Consider the following 20,658-nt stretch of genomic DNA (forward strand, 5'->3'; position numbering starts at 1 on the left):
TATACATTCTATGTATATTGTTAGACATATAATAAGATGCTTGTTTGTACCGGACTATCAAACTACAGAACTATGATTGGTCTTGCTATAAGTAAACGGCTTACTTGAACAATTGCTCGTGAACAGACGATAACAAATTAGCTATCTTGCTGTTAGAAACTAGATTGTGTATGTCTGGGGGGAGGGGCTGGGAGAGGCAAGTTTAAGTTGAAACACGTACACGTCCATTGATGAATATAGAATTTAATGAAACAAATTTCATAAGTAAGATCTGATACATTGCATTGTTTTGGAGGAGGGGGTATTGCTTGGGGGGTGTTGAATGTGTTTTACTATATATGTAACTGGTTTCTTTACTTGTTTATATTTTTATTTTATGCTGTATCTCGCTTTTTGCAAAACACGGGGAGGGCTGTTTAGAAACATTTGAGAACAATTCCCCACCAAGTATATTAGAAGTGCCTTCCCACAAGCCTGTGTCGAGTGTGGCCGATAGATGGAGTCTGACTGTATCACGTCACTCTCACTGGATACGCACAAATAGGTAAACCTGTGCTATTCTATTTCATTGGCTGTTCCGACGGAATTCATTCTATTGTTTAGACCGGCCGCGGTGGATCCATAACGTTTATTATTTCAATCGATTGGATACCACAATAACCAATGAATAAAACACGCCGTTTATTTAGAGGCGAACGCCTTTGAAGTTTGGAATGGGGTTTTGCACTTTGGTTATCTGTTAACCTACTGAATCACATATAACTGTCATATGGTAAGTGATTGGACTGAGATTACTGTAAAGCTTCCAAAAGAGGTATTATCCATTCTAGTGACCATTTGTAAAGAATATGCCAAATAAAACCGGCAACGATTATAGCATGCGGCGCTTCGGATCAACAACAGGCATTATCGGTTACCATGGAGACACTTGAAAACTTACATCACAATAAGTGTTTATTTCAAGCAGTGCAATTGTCTTTCATATTCACGGGACCACTTTTTTAAATTTAAAAGTCTTCGAAAATTAATCGTAACTACTACAACGTTGATGAGTGAAAACGTACATTGGAATTGGTGGTACATAGCGTACGTTAACAGAGGTAGGTCTACAAGAACGGTGGTCGTTACACGGTGTTGAGGGTGCGGGTTTGTTTGTTGTTTGTTTTAAAGCGGATGAAATCAGAATTGTTACGGTCATGTGATTTTATATAAATGTCTTTACATTGTAGGGCGTAAGGTTTTGTCGGCGTGTAGACATTGTTTCAGTAACTTGTATGTTTTTCATATTATTTAATATTTCCATTTGTCTGAGGACAATGATGTGACGGGCGCGCAATTTGGTTTAAAAATATGTCAGCTATTGACGACGTTTTCATTTTACAAACTCTGGTTAATAGAAGAGTAAAGGAAATTCAACGACTGCATTGCTATGTTTATAGATTACAGGGAAGCGTTTAATTTCGTAAATAGGCAAAACCTGTGAAATAAATTAATTAAACAGTGTGTGGAGGGGAAATGGTTGCGATTATATGTTCGTTGTATGTCAGTGTAATTTGTAAAATGCTGAATGAGATATAACCATTTATATATGAATTGGCATATAACTCTATAATGAATGATGTTAAAATTCATATTAAAATATGTTATTAAGTTTAAAACCCATACCAACTCAAATAATAAAAAATAAAAAAATCAGTGTAAATAAAAAGGTTTCTTTACAAATGATCATATAAGTACGATACTGTTTATCACCAACAAGGCCCTCGCCGATATGAACATTTCATTGTGTATTTATCACTTTCCACATTAAGTGAAAATCAGTAATTACATTTCACCAGTGTCTTTGTTAGCACACCAAACGATAGATAGAGACAAACTATTACAATATATTTTGATGATTTAATTACAGCATAATTCAGTTGTCTTGTCTATATTTAACTCGTTCTTCATTCTATAATTATTGATGTTTGAAATAGAATATCCCCAACTTATTTTTAACAGTATATTATATAATCGTCTTTATTATTTTATTGTATTTGTATTAATAGCGGATTCGTCACGAGTATTTTTTTGTGTGGAAAATATCAACCGAGTCTATGTTAATCGGTATTTTTTTAGGATCTGCCGAGACAAATACCTATTAACTAGACGAGGTTGATATTTTACATATTAAAAAACACGAGTAGCGAATTCTGTTTATCCTAGAACACTTCTAAAATAACATTCTATTTATTATTTTTGCATTAATCAGGTTTGCATACCATTATTAAGCGGGTTAATAAAGTAAATTATCACATGGGTTTATGACATGGATATCATGAGTAAGTTATAGGATAAATAGAGGTTATTACCAGAATGTTTTTCGGTATCGTCAATATCATATATTAGGAATAAAAATTGTATTATGCGAGCCTCTGGCGAGCATAATACATTATTTTTTATTCCTAATATATGATATTGACGATACCGAAATACACGAGGGTAATAATTTCTTTATCATATAATCTCAAGCTTAATACAACATATTTTTGTAAACTGTACACGCAACTTTAATTCCAGTCCGCCATTACTAGATTTTCAAATGACGTAAGAATATGTGGCGCGGTGTATTTTTGAATGGAAATGACGTCAAACTCAAATGACGTCATTTTGGATGTCCTTTCAAAACAAACTAGGGCTTAATATAAGTTGTAGAAGCATCACGAGGGGTATATGGCTTTTTATGTACCCTCTGTGTGTTCTTTTACCCCGAGCCGAAGGCGAGGGGGTAAAAGAGCACACAGAGGGTACATAAAAAGCCATATACCCCGAGAGATGCTTCTACAACGAATTTATCTTGCCGACATGTTAAACCATATAGCCAAATAATCAAAATAACGCCAGAAAATAATTGTTAACAATTTATTAACGGAGCCGTACCACGCGGACGCGAACGAAACCACTTGCCAGTGACGAAAAATAGTTCCGTCGATAAACGAGTTTTTAACTTCAAATGTTTGTAATACGAAATTGTCTGAAACAGATATTAATAACAAAAATAAAAAACACTTTTTTTTTTATTAGAAATGTATGTAGTAAAAAAAAAAAAATATTAAAAACAAAACAAAACAACAACTGTTGCTAATCGCGCATTAATACAATAACACCACGACCGTAATTAGGTGGCCGAGTTCAACATTGCAGCTTTTAAAAGTATTGAAATAGTGTATTTTATAGTAAAATTAAATTAATTATGTATACTTGGTTGATTATCAATGTTATTTATAATCTAATTATTGTTTTAGCATTAACTGGGGCGGCTGGAAACTGTTGGAAATTACAGACGGGGTATAAGAGAATTTGGCTCCGCCCACAGGGGGATAAGGGATTTGTCCAACGGCAAACAACCAATGGGATTAAAGAATTTTACATGAAGGCGAGATAACATTTTTTGTTTTCTAAACGCTGGACAGCTTTCAGTGTCAAATTGCCATTGAAATGTTTTTATTCGATGACTATGAATGCATACGTCAATTATGGAGTGTCACCCAAGTACGTTTGCTTAAATGTCAATAAACCTAGTGCCGTGACCTCGATTAATTTACATCTAATTTGCAAAGTTATCAAATTCTTAAAGTATGTGATCTGAGAAATAACACATACATGTACTTTGATTGCACTGAAAATGTAAGATATTATATGATAAATACTATTATACTACTGTCTCCTGTAAACACTATCCTGTCACTACAGCTTATGTATCAAAGCTCAGGTACACAGGTCGTGTTGGCTTGTAAGCAAATGACTCATCCACAGCAACACATTACCTAGAGACCTTGCAAATTTGCATACCATTATTAACCGGGTTAATACACTAAAATTATCACATGGGTTTATGACATGGATATCATGGGTAAGTTATAGGATATATATACTGAACAAAAAAAGAAACTTCCGATTTGTACATATACACTGAACAAAATAAGAAACTTCCCCTAACTTTGCTTGAACATAACTTGATGAAAACAAACCGGGGGAATAATTGTTATATATGCGTTTAAAGAGTGTTCCATGATGCATCGTTTGGTGCAAAATCATGGCCATAGGTTAACAGAAACTGGGAGAAATTTTGACCAAGTGTGGTAGGGGTTAAAAAAAAACCCACCCACTTAATAACGGGTATGACCACCTCTTGAAATGACCACTGCAGTGCATTGCAGGCGCATAGAATTGACTAAAGTGTTGATTTCTGCCTGTGGAATATTGTTCCATTCCTGAATGAGCGCTTGACGAAGTTCGTTGACGTTAGCGGGTGGGTTGGGACGACGCCTCAATCGTCTGTCCAGACTATCCCAGACATGCTCGATGGGGTTGAGATCAGGACTTTTAGCGGGCCAGTCATCAATGAACTCAATGTTATTTGTCCTAAGAAAATTTAAAGTGTCTCTAGCTGTATGAGAGGTGGCATTATCATGCTGAAAAATCGAGATGTTGGCGTTGTTATGGAACAGAGGAATGACGTGATGAGCGAGAATGTCATCGCGGTAACGTTGAGCATTTAAATTGCCATCAATGACGACTAGTGGTGAACGATAACCATGGGCGATGGCTGCTCAGACTATGACACAACCCCCACCCCCGAAACGATCTCGTTCAAGAACACAACAGTCAGCATAGCGTTAATTTCTCCTACGGTAGACGCGCACCCTGCCATCACCACGTTTTAAAGAAAATCTGGATTCATCCGAAAAAAGAACGGTATTCCAGCGTCGCCGTATCCAACGAGTGTGTACACGTGCCCAATTAAGACGATTTAGACGATGACGTTGCGTTAAAACGCATCCGACGTAAGGACGTCGTGCATGTAAACCGTTCTCCCGCAGACGATTACGAACAGTTTGCCCACTGATTCGGTTATTATGAAGCCCAGGTGTGTTAGCAGCAGTAGCAGTCGCAGTTTGGAATCGATTGCGCAAATACGTGTTCATGATATAGCGGTCTTGACCACGTGTTGTAACACGCGGACGTCCACGACGTGGCAAGTCGTTGGTGCTTCCTGTCGTTCGAAATCTTACGCGAAGATTTCGTATCGTTCGACTAGAACTCCCAACATGCCTTGCAACGTCTTCTGTCGACATGCCAGCATCAAGCATGCCAATCGCCCGTTCGCGTAAATTATTGGGTATTCTTGGCATACTAAAAATGATATAATTTAAAAAACGTTAATTTTTTTACAAATTTTGAAGCGTTTTCGTTCACTTGACAACAATGTCAGTAAGACAAGTAAAACAAATTGACCGAATACTATACGGGACATGTCGAACCATGCATGCACGTGCAAATTGAGTTTCACGTTGTCTACGATTAACAGTGCAAAAATAATTGATAAAATTCATGAATCCTGATAATACAGCTCACGGCTAATACTACCTATATAATTTCATTACACAATGAATTCTTTAACACAACAAATACTATATGTACAAATCGGAAATTTCTTTTTTTGTTCAGTTCTTATTTTGTTCAGTATATATATATACACACACACACACACACACACACACACACACACAAACACACACACACCTAAGAGAATATTGTATTTCCTTTGACAATGTGTAACATGTATGTTTAATAACTGTCCATGTTGGAGTTAAAATATCTGCATCTAACCAACTACGTACTTGTCGTTATTATTATATTATATTGTCTGAGAAAAGAGATAAAATTGCATTCGTAATTGTGGTTACATTACTGTAATAAGACGCCAATCAGAACAATGGTGGTTACACAATTGTAACAAGAAGTCAATAAATTTTATGATGGGTACACTGTTTTAACACGAATACTATCAGAATTATGATGGTTACAATATTGAAACACCAATTCTATCAGAACAATGGTGGTTACACTATTGTAACAATAATTATATTAGAACTGTGTTGGTTACACTATTGTAAAAAGGTATGGTGATTACATTATTGTAACAAGGTGTGGTGGTTACACTACTGTATCTAAACGTCTAGTATATATAATTGTGATGGTAACATTATTGTAACAAGAAGTGTATCAGAACCATGGTGGTTACACTATTGTAACAAGAAGTGTATCAGAACCATGGTGGTAACACTAGTGTAACAATGTATGATGGTTACACTACTGTATCTAAATGTCTATTATATATAATTGTGATGGTAACACTATTGTATTAAGAAGTGTATCAGAACTATGGTGGTTACACTATTGAAACAAGAAGTGTATCAGAACCATGGTGGTTACACTAGTGTAACAATGTATGATGGTTACACTACTGTATCTAAACGTCTATTATATATAATTGTGATGGTAACACTATTGTAACAAGAAGTGTATCAGAACTATGGTGTTTACACTATTGTAACAAGAAGTGTATCAGAACCATGGTGGTAACACTATTGTAACAAGAAGTGTATCAGAACCATGGTGGTAACACTAGTGTAACAATGTATGATGGTTAATCTACTGTATCTAAACGTCTATTATATATAATTGTGATGGTAACACTATTGTAACAAGAAGTTTATCAGAACTATGGTAGTTAGATTAGTGTACGAATAATTATATTAGAATTGTGATGGTTACACTATTGTCGTGGTTGCACTATTGTAACATGACGTCTATCAGCACAGATCTGTACGGGATGTTGCAGATATAACTGACTCTGATCACAGCCTTCAAGAGAAAGAGCAAATAACTCACCTTGACCTAAACTTCGTCTTAAACGAAACGAAAAACACTGTTTAAACTAAAAGCAATAATATTAATTAATGTATTCTATTTTATTAAACATTATTTTGTTTGATAACTATAATCGACAAACCTTGAATAATACGATTCAGAGAGATCAACACATTCACAATTATCACAATACTTTTAAAATATAGTTATAATCGATGGGAATTTTACTGGTTCAGTATTATTACTGAAATAAATTGAATTTGAAAAGTGTTTAAATTAAAAGTAATAATATTAATTAATGTATTCTATTTTATTAAATATTATTTTTATAAAATTATTTTCAAATTATTGTTTTTTTTTACTCTAGGGTGGTCATGATGGCGTCTTTCCTTAGCTGTTGGACAAACCAGTTTGTATTGATTACCTTAGCAATTCTGGACACACTAATCATCGACGTGTCAACAACGGTTACCGCCCCTCCTGGCGCAGGCTCGCTGTTTTCACAGAGAAACGAATTAAACGACTTTGTCGCCCCCGGGCCATCAGTAGCCGTGTACCCCGGCGTTGGAAGCGCTCAGTACTGTGCGCTGTGGTGTTCCATGGACACCGAATGTCTGTCGTTCTTCTATAACAAACTGACAGCCTCCTGCGACCTGCGGCACGACATCCTCCCACTAGGCGTGACAGCGGCGTCGAACCCAGGCTCCAGATACTTTGCACTAAATACAAGTAAGTGATACTCCAATTGCTGAATTCATCTTTTTCCTTCGCTTTCTGTCCAAACTGTAGTTATCGTTCGTGTTCTTTTATTCACCTCTTTTCTTCGTCGTCTTAATTGTCAGACTAGAACAGGACATTATATTGTTGTAACATTAGTATCACCATGGCTAGAGTTCTCCTTGTGATAAAATTGCCAACATACATGCATTAATTAATTAATTAATATAATATAATAACTGGCCTATTTCTAGCATACGACGTGTATTTTCAATATGTTATTATATATGTTTTCTTGCTATATTCATCTTATTTTATAATGCATCCTAGATAATATACACTTCACATTTCGTTTGACTTAAATGGCAGTTAACGAGTTAAACGTTAATTGTATTATTACCCATATGGTTAGAAATATCTTGGTACATATCAATGTGATACGTCCCACTAGAACGCCAAGTAAGACATATCACTTTGACGTCACACGATGACGTCATCGATTGGCGCACTACAACCTTAGAGGAATGTCAATTATACGAGTTGGGTGATATAAAGTATGGGTAATAAATAGGATATTAAACTCGCTACCATTTCGTATCATGTTTATGTCCTTCGTAAAATAATTTTCATTGTCACTGATTAAAGCTCGTGACAAGTGAAAATTATTTCACTGGGGACATAAACATGATACGAAATGGAAGCTCGTTTAATAGCCTATAATTATAAACGAGCTTCCATTTCGTATGAACGACGGTTTTGTCGTCAGAGATTTTGTAAATGGTAATGCCCCTTTTAACCATGACATACAACCCATAATGATATTTTATTCGCTGTAAGCATACAGTTTATAGGCACACACATATACATTATTCATAACATATAGAGGATATTTCATGTTTTTTTGTCAAATATGATTTATATCTCATCAAGTGAAGTTTGCAATCATATCTTACGAGTTGCGCTTTCAATTTACCTTTATTTTTAAAATGCCAGCAGCAAAATAGTTTCGACTTTCTTACAGTGAAGATAACACTTTTTACAGTGACGATAACACATTTTAGAGTGAAATAGTGAAATTTTCACTCTAAAAATGTGTTATCGTCACTGAGTGACTGATAACACTTTTGATTCACTGATATTTTAAGATATTTCACTAAATGTTATATAACAATTAGATCTATCATAAATTATCTTTTCTCTCAGAAATTGCTCCTAATAGATATTTACATGGTTTTGTCAGCTGCTTTACGCTATTTATGGACAGTAATTGTATTAGTTTAAAGGAAGATGGTCGTGTATAATAATAATATGGTTCAATATATCTGCCTCTCAGTGTACTATAAAATGGACAAATAGAGGAATAAAATTTTATTTCTTGACAAGACAAATGTCTAACACGTGACTAGTGTCTAACACGTGACTAGTGTCTAACACGTGACTAGTGTCTAACACGTGACTAGTGTCTAACACCAGACAATTGCCTAAAACGTCACTAGTGTCTAACACGTGACTAGTGTCTAACACGAGATAAGTATCAAACACGTGACTAGTGTCTAACACATGACTAGTGTCTCACACCAGATAAGTGTCTAACACGATACTAGTGTCTAACACGAGATAAGTGTCTAACACGATACTAGTGTCTAACACGAGATAAGTGTCTAACACGATTCTAGTGTCTAACAAGAGATAAGTGTCTAACACGAGATAAGTGTCCAACACGAGACTAGTGTCTTACACCAGATAAGTGTCTAACACGATAGTAGTGTCTAAAACGAGATAAGTGTCTAACACGATACTAGTGTCTAACACGAGGTAAGTGTCTAACACGATACTAGTGTCTAACAAGAGATAAGTGTCTAACACGAGATAAGTGTTTAACACGATACTAGTGTCTAACGCAAGATAAGTGTCTAACACGATACTAGTGTCTAACACGAGATAAGTGTCTAACACGATACTAGTGTCTAACACGATACTAGTGTCTAACAAGAGATAAGTGTCTAACACGAGATAAGTGTCTAACACGATACTAGTGTCTAACACGAGATAAGTGTCCAACACGATACTAGTGTCTAACACGAGACAAGTGTCTAACACGATACTAGTGTCTACCGCGAGACAAGTATCCAACAAGGGATAAGTGTCTAACACGATAGTAGTGTCTAACACGAGATAAGTGTCTAACATTATACTAGTGTCTAACACGAGATAAGTGTCCAATACGAGACAAGTGTCTAACACAATACTAGTGTCTAACACGAGATAAGTGTCTAACACGATTCTAGTGTCTAACACGAGATAAGTGTCCAACACGAGACTAGTGTCTAACACCAAATACGTGTCTAACACAATACTAGTGTCTAACACGAGATAAGTGTCTAACAGGATACTAGTGTTTAACACGAGATAAGTGTCTAACACGATACTAGTGTCTAACAAGACACAAGTGTCCAACACGATACTAGTGTCTAACGCGAGATAAGTGTCTAACACGATATTAGTGTCTAACACGAGATAAGTGTCCAACACGGGACTAGTCTCTAACACGAGATAAGTGTCTAACACGATACTAGTGTCTAACACGAGATAAGTGTCCAACACGATACTAGTGTCTAACACGAGACAAGTGTCTAACACGATACTAGTGTCTAACGCGAGACAAGTATCCAACAAGGGATAAGTGTCTAACACGATAGTAGTGTCTAACACGAGATAAGTGTCTAACATGATACTAGTGTCTAACACGAGATAAGTGTCCAATACGAGACAAGTGTCTAACACAATACTAGTGTCTAACACGAGATAAGTGTCTAACACGATTCTAGTGTCTAACACGAGATAAGTGTCCAACACGAGACTAGTGTCTAACACCAAATATGTGTCTAACACAATAATAGTGTCTAACACGAGATAAGTGTCTAACACGATACTAGTGTTTAACACAAGATAAGTGTCTAACACGATACTAGTGTCTAACAAGAGACAAGTGTCCAACACGATACTAGTGTCTAACACGAGATAAGTGTCTAACACGATACTAGTGTCTAACACGAGATAAGTGTCCAACACGAGACTAGTGTCTAACGCGAGATAAGTGTCTAACACTAGATAAGTTTCCAACACGAGACTAGTGTCTAACACAAGATAAGTGTCTAACACGATACTAGTGTCTAACACGAGACAAGTATCCAACACGAGATAAGTGTGTAACACGATACTAGTGTCTGACAAGAGATAAGTGTGTAACACGATACTAGTGTCTGACAAGAGATAAGTGTCTAACACGAGATAAGTGTCTAACACGAGATAAGTGTCCAACACTAGACTGATCTCTAACGCGAGATAAATGTCTAACACGATGCTAGTGTCTAACACGAGATAAGTGTCCAACACGAGACTAGTGTCTAAGATAAGTGTCTAACACGATACTAGTGTCTAACACGAGATAAGTGTCCAACACGAGACTAGTGTCTAACGCGAGATAAGTGTCTAACACGATACTAGTGTCTAACACGAGATAAGTGTCCAAAACGAGACTAGTTTGTAACACGAGATAAGTGTCTAACAAGATACTAGTGTCTAACACGAGATAAGTGTCCAACACTAGACTGATGTCTAACGCGAGATAAATGTCTAACACGATGCTAGTGTCTAACACGAGATAAGTGTCCAACACGAGACTAGTGTCTAACACGATACTAGTGTCTAACGCGAGACAAGTATCCAACACGGGATAAGTGTCTAACACGATTCTAGTGTCTAACACGAGATAAGTGTCCAACACGAGACTAGTGTCTAACACGAGATAAGTGTCTAACACGATACTAGTGTTTAACACGAGATAAGTGTCCAACACGATACTAGTGTCTAACAAGAGATAAGTGTCCAACACAATACTAGTGTCTAACACGATATAAGTGTCTAACACGAGATAAGTGTCTAACACGATACTAGTGTCTAACGCGAGACAAGTATCCAACACGGGATAAGTGTCTAACACGATAGTAGTGTCAAACACGAGATAAGTGTCTAACACGATACTAGTGTCTAACACGAGATAAGTGTCCAATACGACACAAGTGTCTAACACGATACTAGTGTTTAACACGAGATAAGTGTCCAACACGATACTAGTGTCTAACAAGAGATAAGTGTCCAACACAATACTAGTATCTAACACGAGATAAGTGTCTAACATGAGATAAGTGTCTAACACGATACTAGTGTCTAACGCGAGACAAGTATCCAACACGGGATAAGTGTCTAACATGATACAAGTGTCTAACACGAGATAAGTGTCCAATACGAGACAAGTGTCTAACACGATACTAGTGTCTAACACGAGATAAGTGTCTAACACGATTCTAGTGTCTAACACGAGACAAGTGTCCAACGCGAGACTAGTGTCTAACACCAAATACGTGTCTAACACGATACTAGTGTCTAACACGAGATAAGTGTCTAACACGATACTAGTGTTTAACACGAGATAAGTGTCTAACACGATACTAGTGTCTAACAAGAGATAAGTGTCCAACACGATACTAGTGTCTGACACGAGATAAGTGTCTAACACGATACTAGTGTCTAACACGAGATAAGTGTCCAATACGAGACAAGTGTCTAACACGATACTAGTGTCTAACACGAGATAAGTGTCTAACACGATTCTAGTGTCTAACACGAGATAAGTGTCCAACACGAGACTAGTGTCTAACACCAAATACGTGTCTAACACGATACTAGTGTCTAACACGAGATAAGTGTCTAACACGATACTAGTGTTTAACACGATACTAGTGTCTAACGCGAGACAAGTATCCAACACGATATAAGTGTCTGACACGATAGTATTGTCTAACACGAGATAAGTGTCTAACACGATACTAGTGTCTAACACGAGATAAGTGTCCAATACGAGACAAGTGTCTAACACGATACTAGTGTCTAACACGAGATAAGTGTCTAACACGATTCTAGTGTCTAACACGAGATAAGTGTCCAACACGAGACTAGTGTCTACACCAAATACGTGTCTAACACGATACTAGTGTCTAACACGAGATAAGTGTCTAACACGATACTAGTGTTTAACACGAGATAAGTGTCCAACACGATACTAGTGTCTAACAAGAGATAAGTGTCTAACACGAGATAAGTGTCTAACACGATACTAGTGTCTAACACGTATCCAACAGATAAGTGTCTAACACGATACTAGTGTCTAACACGAGATAAGTGTCCAATACGAGACAAGTGTCTAACACGATACTAGTGTCTAACACGAGATAAGTGTCTAACACGATTCTAGTGTCTAACACGAGATAAGTGTCCAACACGAGACTAGTGTCTAACACCAAATACGTGTCTAACACGATACTAGTGTCTAACACGAGATAAGTGTCTAACACGATACTAGTGTTTAACACGAGATAAGTGTCTAACACGATACTAGTGTCTAACTAGTGAGAATAAGTGTCCAACACGATACTAGTGTCTAACACGAGAGAAGTGTCTAACACGATACTAGTGTCTAACACGAGATAAGTGTCCAACACGATACTAGTGTCTAACACGAGACAAGTGTCTAACACGATACTAGTGTCTAACGCGAGACAAGTATCCAACACGGGATAAGTGTCTAACACGATAGTAGTGTCTAACACGAGATAAGTGTCTAACACGATACTAGTGTCTAACACGAGATAAGTGTCCAACACGATACTAGTGACAAGTGTCTAACACAATACTAGTGTCTAACACGAGATAAGTGTCTAACACGATTCTAGTGTCTAACACGAGATAAGTGTCCAACACGATACTAGTGTCTAACACGAAATAAGTGTCTAACACGATACTAGTGTCTAACACGAGATAAGTGTCTAACACGATACTAGTGTCTAACACGAGATAAGTGTCCAACACGATACTAGTTTATAACACGAGACAAGTGTCTAACACGATACTAGTGTCTAACGCGAGACAAGTATCCAACAAGGGATAAGTGTCTAACACGATAGTAGTGTCTAACACGAGATAAGTGTCTAACATGATACTAGTGTCTAACACGAGATAAGTGTCCAATACCAGACAAGTGTCTAACACAATACTAGTGTCTAACACGAGATAAGTGTCTAACACGATTCTAGTGTCTAACACGAGATAAGTGTCCAACACGAGACTAGTGTCTAACACCAAATATGTGTCTAACACAATAATAGTGTCTAACACGAGATAAGTGTCTAACACGATACTAGTGTTTAACACAAGATAAGTGTCTAACACGATACTAGTGTCTAACAAGAGACAAGTGTCCAACACGATACTAGTGTCTAACACGAGATAAGTGTCTAACACGATACTAGTGTCTAACACGAGATAAGTGTCCAACACGAGACTAGTGTCTAACGCGAGATAAGTGTCTAACACGATACTAGTGTCTAACACTAGATAAGTTTCCAACACGAGACTAGTGTCTAACACAAGATAAGTGTCTAACACGATACTAGTGTCTAACACGAGACAAGTATCCAACACGAGATAAGTGTGTAACACGATACTAGTGTCTGACAAGAGATAAGTGTGTAACACGATACTAGTGTCTGACAAGAGATAAGTGTCTAACACGAGATAAGTGTCTAACACGATACTAGTGTCTAACACGAGATAAGTGTCCAACACTAGACTGATCTCTAACGCGAGATAAATGTCTAACACGATGCTAGTGTCTAACACGAGATAAGTGTCCAACACGAGACTAGTGTCTAAGATAAGTGTCTAACACGATACTAGTGTCTAACACGAGATAAGTGTCCAACACGAGACTAGTGTCTAACGCGAGATAAGTGTCTAACACGATACTAGTGTCTAACACGAGATAAGTGTCCAACACGAGACTAGTTTCTAACACGAGATAAGTGTCTAACAAGATACTAGTGTCTAACACGAGATAAGTGTCCAACACTAGACTGATGTCTAACGCGAGATAAATGTCTAACACGATGCTAGTGTCTAACACGAGATAAGTGTCCAACACGAGACTAGTGTCTAAGATAAGTGTCTAACACGATACTAGTGTCTAACACGAGATAAGTGTCCAACACGAGACTAGTGTCTAACGCGAGATAAGTGTCTAACACGATACTAGTGTTTAACACGAGATAAGTGTCTAACACGATACTAGTGTCTAACAAGAGATAAGTGTCCAACACGATACTAGTGTCTGACACGAGATAAGTGTCTAACACGATACTAGTGTCTAACACGAGATAAGTGTCCAATACGAGACAAGTGTCTAACACGATACTAGTGTCTAACACGAGATAAGTGTCTAACACGATTCTAGTGTCTAACACGAGTTAAGTGTCCAACACGAGACTAGTGTCTAACACCAAATACGTGTCTAACACGATACTAGTGTCTAACACGAGATAAGTGTCTAACACGATACTAGTGTTTAACACGATACTAGTGTCTAACGCGAGACAAGTATCCAACACGATATAAGTGTCTGACACGATAGTATTGTCTAACACGAGATAAGTGTCTAACACGATACTAGTGTCTAACACGAGATAAGTGTCCAATACGAGACAAGTGTCTAACACGATACTAGTGTCTAACACGAGATAAGTGTCTAACACGATTCTAGTGTCTAACACGAGATAAGTGTCCAACACGAGACTAGTGTCTACACCAAATACGTGTCTAACACGATACTAGTGTCTAACACGAGATAAGTGTCTAACACGATACTAGTGTTTAACACGAGATAAGTGTCCAACACGATACTAGTGTCTAACAAGAGATAAGTGTCTAACACAAGATAAGTGTCTAACACGATACTAGTGTCTAACGCGAGACAAGTATCCAACACGGGATAAGTGTCTAACACGATACTAGTGTCTAACACGAGATAAGTGTCCAATACGAGACAAGTGTCTAACACGATACTAGTGTCTAACACGAGATAAGTGTCTAACACGATTCTAGTGTCTAACACGAGATAAGTGTCCAACACGAGACTAGTGTCTAACACCAAATACGTGTCTAACACGATACTAGTGTCTAACACGAGATAAGTGTCTAACACGATACTAGTGTTTAACACGAGATAAGTGTCTAACACGATACTAGTGTCTAACAAGAAATAAGTGTCCAACACGATACTAGTGTCTAACACGAGATAAGTGTCTAACACGATACTAGTGTCTAACACGAGATAAGTGTCCAATACGAGACAAGTGTCTAACACGATACTAGTGTCTAACACGAGATAAGTGTCTAACACGATTCTAGTGTCTAACACGAGATAAGTGTCCAACACGATACTAGTGTCTAACACGAGATAAGTGTCCAACACAATACTAGTGTCTAACACGAGATAAGTGTCTAACACGATACTAGTGTCTAACACGAGATAAGTGTCTAACACGATTCTAGTGTCCAACACGAGACTAGTGTCTAACACCAAATACGTGTCTAACACGATACTAGTGTCTAACACGAGATAAGTGTCTAACACGATACTAGTGTTTAACACGAGATAAGTGTCTAACACGATACTAGTGTCTAACAAGAGATAAGTGTCCAACACGATACTAGTGTCTAACACGAGATAAGTGTCTAACACGATACTAGTGTCTAACACGAGATAAGTGTCCAACACGAGACTAGTGTCTAACGCGAGATAAGTGTCTAACACGATACTAGTGTCTAACACTAGATAAGTTTCCAACACGAGACTAGTGTCTAACACGAGATAAGTGTCTAACACGATACTAGTGTCTAACACGAGATAAGTGTCTAACACGATACTAGTGTCTAACACGAGACAAGTATCCAACACGAGATAAGTGTCTAACACGATACAAGTGTCTAACACGAGACAAGACTTGTGTTACTATTTAACAGAGCCCAGGAGGATGATGGGAATACCCCTCAAGAAAACAACGAAACGGTCCTCTTCCTAGTTTGGAAGTGGGTTTTTTTTCATCTTGGGAAGACCTTGTATGACTGTACCCTACTTGTGTTTACTGAGTCTAGTTATTTGGAATGAGTACAGTCTTCCAAGACTTCTCAAGACTTGTTAGTATGGAAACCTCGCCGTGTAGGGGGAGCTATCGGTCTCGCTCGCCATCACTCCCGTGGGACTAGTTCAAGGAGAGTAATTGTTAGCTCTCCTTATCAGGAGAATCAATATAGTATCAGTATGGTAATACCTTAAAGGCTTCCCGTAATCTACGTTAGGGAAGCAATTAATCAACCCCTCGACTGGTTTTCACGACGAGGTCGGTCATATCTAAATACATGTAGTTGTCATGTTTTTATAGTTTATGTTCTAGATGGGGTTTCCCGTTACTACCCTACTACTGCTATTCGGCTTGTAAACATTTAACTTTTAAACTGAATCAGCCGCACTAAGTCTTGTTCCTCTTTATGTTCTAGATGGGTTTTTCCGTTACTACCCTACTACTGCTATTCGGCTTGTAAACATTTAACTTTTAAACTGAATCAGCCGCACTAAGTCTTGTTCCTCTTTATGTTCTAGATGGGTTTTTCCGTTACTACCCTACTACTGCTATTCGGCTTGTAAACATTTAACTTTTAAACTGAATCAGCCGCACCAAGTCTTGTTCCTCTTTATGTGTGGGGCGGGACGTAGCCCAGTGGTAAAGCGCTCGCTTGATACGCGGTCGGTTTGGCATCGATTCCCGTCGGTTGGCCCATTGGGCTATTTCTCGTTCCAGTCAGTGCACCACGACTGGTATATCAAAGGCTGTGGTATGTGTTATCTTGTCTGTGGGATGGTGCGTATAAAATATCCTCTCTATGACTGTGTCAAAATGACCATATGTTTGACATCCAATAGCCGATGATTAATAAATCAATGTGCTCTAGTGGTGTCGTTAAACAAAACAAACCTTTAAGTATGAAATACACTTCCACATTTCTCTCTCAGCATGTTTACAGTTTCGTTGTTTGTTTTTTCCATTGTATTTCCAACTGTACTTATTCCAGTGAGCTCTGTTCGGTGCTAGTTGTATTTATTATTATTATTATTATTATTATTATTATTATTATTATTATTTTAATCTGTAGTAAATATTTTCATCGGGAGTGGCAGCCTTCCTATAGAGGAGGCACTAAATAGAGATCCATGGAATCATCCACTATTTTGTCAAATGCCCATTCGACTCTGCATTGTGCAGAGATACGACCCTGGCCATGTATTACGATTTTGTCGTTCAGATTAATACAGACAGACATTGAGTATCTTGTTAATTAATAATACAGCATCTTTATATATTTACAGTGTTAAACGCAATCTGATTAACATTAGCTCTACTGGTCTACCCGTAGATCTATCAGCATTGCGTGGACTCCCATGTCCAGGTGACCTTTCATCTATAAATAACAATTTAAATATCGATCAATTACACTTCGTCTATTATAGCGTTATTTGGGAGCATACGAATTCTAAAAATATTGGGCGAGACTATTTATGCAATAGGCGAATTTGTTAGTATATTTCAACATTAAAAAGCAGTAATAAACTCTGGATTGTATACTAGTATGAACAGATTTAATGGCTATATCATCACGGTTTTGGGGGGTTTTGTCTTGAAACGAATTTTATATAAAATTTTAAATTGAAATTAGTTTCCGGCATACTTCGTAATTCACCCGAATCATTTCGTATACCCTCGGTATAATCCCGAATGTTTTCAAATTATTTTCAAATCACTGGATTCCCAGTCTGGAGCTCCACGCGGTAAGACGTGTTTGTTTCGCTTGTGCACACTGGACGTGCTTTCGTGTACTCGACTCGGGGATCCTTCATTTCGTTGTTTTTGTCAGCGAAATGAAGTTTTCTACTGGGATGTATGCGGCCATTGGAACTGATTGAACGCTGGAACGCTTCTCGTTTCGACAGCCTGCACCACCAGGTTGGATTCTTTTTTAGCGAGATTCCTTGCCTCCACGTCATTTCTTCGGCTGACTATGTCAACTCGTTTTTTCGTGACTCGTATGACGGCCATTCTGCAGAACGCCACGGTTGTTCGTGTTTAGTATCTACATGTCCGAGCCTGTCCTAGCAGCACTGGATGATTGACTGTCCCACTTTAAAGTTGAAATAGGAAGCGGGGTCGGCCCCTACTACTCTTTTCTAGACTTTACTTTGTTATATTGTGATACCATCTCGTATCCTTCGGAGTCGGGCCCGTCCGCACCACTATACCAACCCATGACGACTGGACTATACCCGTCTGATACTCTCTCTCTCGTTCAGACGGATCCGGCTTCTCAAGATCTGTATTTCAGCACAGCACTACACCTTCAACGTCTAATGACTGTCAATCTAGGGGGTTTCTTGGCGGGATGCAACCCATCTCGTCCCTATAAGCTGTTCACCCAAACGGCCTTAACGAGGCCACTCACGTGGACATATAGATCGGACTTTTATGTCAAAATTACTTTCTTTTTTAATATTATTAAATAGTCCGATCCCCTCTTCTTTCTCTTATTTATTTTTGGACTGTTCTTCTAAAATGCTCCAAATTATATAACTATTCGGCTGAGCAGTCAATTCTTTTTATTTTTGGCTTGTAACGTTTTATTTAAAAAAAAAATTAAATTCTATTCTATTCTATTTTTTACTAATTGCTATTTTCAAAATTCTGCCCATTTTGAACTCTATCCGATCGTATCGGAGGCAGGACTCGGGATGGGCGTGTTCGAAACCCTAGTGGTATATCTATTTATCAAATCACTGGCATGATTTTGCAAGTAAGGTTTTGATTGGTCAAAGGAAAGGTCATCTGGACATGACGGGGTGCTGTTAGATCCACAGGTAATAGTAATTAACCAGTGGAGCTAATTTTAATTAGATTTTGTTAAACGTAAACGTATCCTTCCATCACTACACAATATCATTTTTAAAATGCATTTTTTCAATGTTCAATCGTGCATACTTGTTTGCGCTATTTACAACCGAAAGGAAACACTGTAGACTTATAAATGTTTGTTTCAGAATGCACCGTCCTCCCTACAATTATACCCAACGGGCATCCTCAACCGAACTCCAGCAACTCGGTGTGGACGGTTGGTGACGTCATATCCGTGACCTGTGACGCGGCGCGCGTGCTGTATGGCCAGTTACGGTGTGAAGGAGGGAATAAGTGGAATATCCCGGCATGTGGTAACAATTAAACCAACAAACATCACTTAAACATTGAGTTCATTGTAATACTGAGTTAACTACAGGTTTTGGAACGAAGGAAGGAAAAAAAAAGAAATGTTTTATTTAACGACGCACTCAACACATTTTATTTACGGTTATATGGAGTCAGACATATGGTTAAGGACCACACAGAGTTTGAGAGGAAACCCGCTGTCGCCACTACATGGGCTACTCTTTCCGATTAGCAGCAAGGGATCTTTTATTTGCGCTTCCCACAGGCAGGATAGCATAGACCATGGCCTTTGTTGAACCAGTTATGGATCACTGGTCGGTGCAAGTGGTTTACACCTACCCATTGAGCCTTGCGGAGCACTCACTCAGGGTTTGGAGTCTGTATCTAGATTAAAAATCCCATGCCTCGACTGGGATCCGAACCCAGTACCTACCAACCTGTAGACCGATGGCCTAACCACGACGCCACCGAGGCCGGTCGAAGGAAGGATTACGTCGCACTAGAATGACTTTATAACCCGGCACTTATATACCATAGCGTTTATTCGTCATTATATATGTCCTGAATATATCACATTATTATGTGATAGAATGAGAGAGAGAATGACAGATTGACTGAATGTTTAACGATAACCCAGCACAAAATAATAATCGGCAACTGGGTGGACACATAAAGACAGACAGACATGGGTGGATGATTTCTTGGCTACACGTTTATTTTTCTTTCTGCTAGAGATTCCATCGTGTGCTGCTTTAAAGGCTTGTGACGTCAACGCTGTGGACGAAGAATACTGGCTTTTCCCCGCAATCTTGCAAGGTCAGAAGGTCAAGGTCTACTGCAGCGATATGACGTCAGCGACGCCAAAAGAGTATATCACTCTAGAGGGAGATAACTATGGCCAATCGCCAAACATCAGCAATAAGAACTGCGAAGGAGAAACCCAATCTAAAGTACCTAACTTGGTTGGAGAATCGTCATACACCAAGATCAGAATCAATCTCACGGTAAGCGACTATAGTACCCGATGTGGTTGAAGAATCGTCAT

General features: G+C 38.1%; 1 protein-coding gene across 1 annotated transcript; it reads left to right on the forward strand.

Annotated features, from left to right (window-relative positions):
• The first annotated feature begins 694 nt into the window (after positions 1 to 694).
• Positions 695 to 20,647, forward strand: LOC121381805. The gene is made up of 4 exons (XM_041511161.1): positions 695 to 772; positions 7,064 to 7,425; positions 19,451 to 19,618; positions 20,346 to 20,647. Exons 2-4 carry the CDS (start codon positions 7,071 to 7,073, stop codon positions 20,645 to 20,647), a joined length of 825 nt encoding a protein of 274 aa, XP_041367095.1. The 5' UTR covers positions 695 to 772; positions 7,064 to 7,070.
• The last annotated feature ends 11 nt before the right edge of the window (positions 20,648 to 20,658 follow it).

Source organism: Gigantopelta aegis, chromosome 9, assembly GCF_016097555.1.
Source record: "Gigantopelta aegis isolate Gae_Host chromosome 9, Gae_host_genome, whole genome shotgun sequence".
Classification (NCBI taxonomy): domain Eukaryota; kingdom Metazoa; phylum Mollusca; class Gastropoda; order Neomphalida; family Peltospiridae; genus Gigantopelta; species Gigantopelta aegis.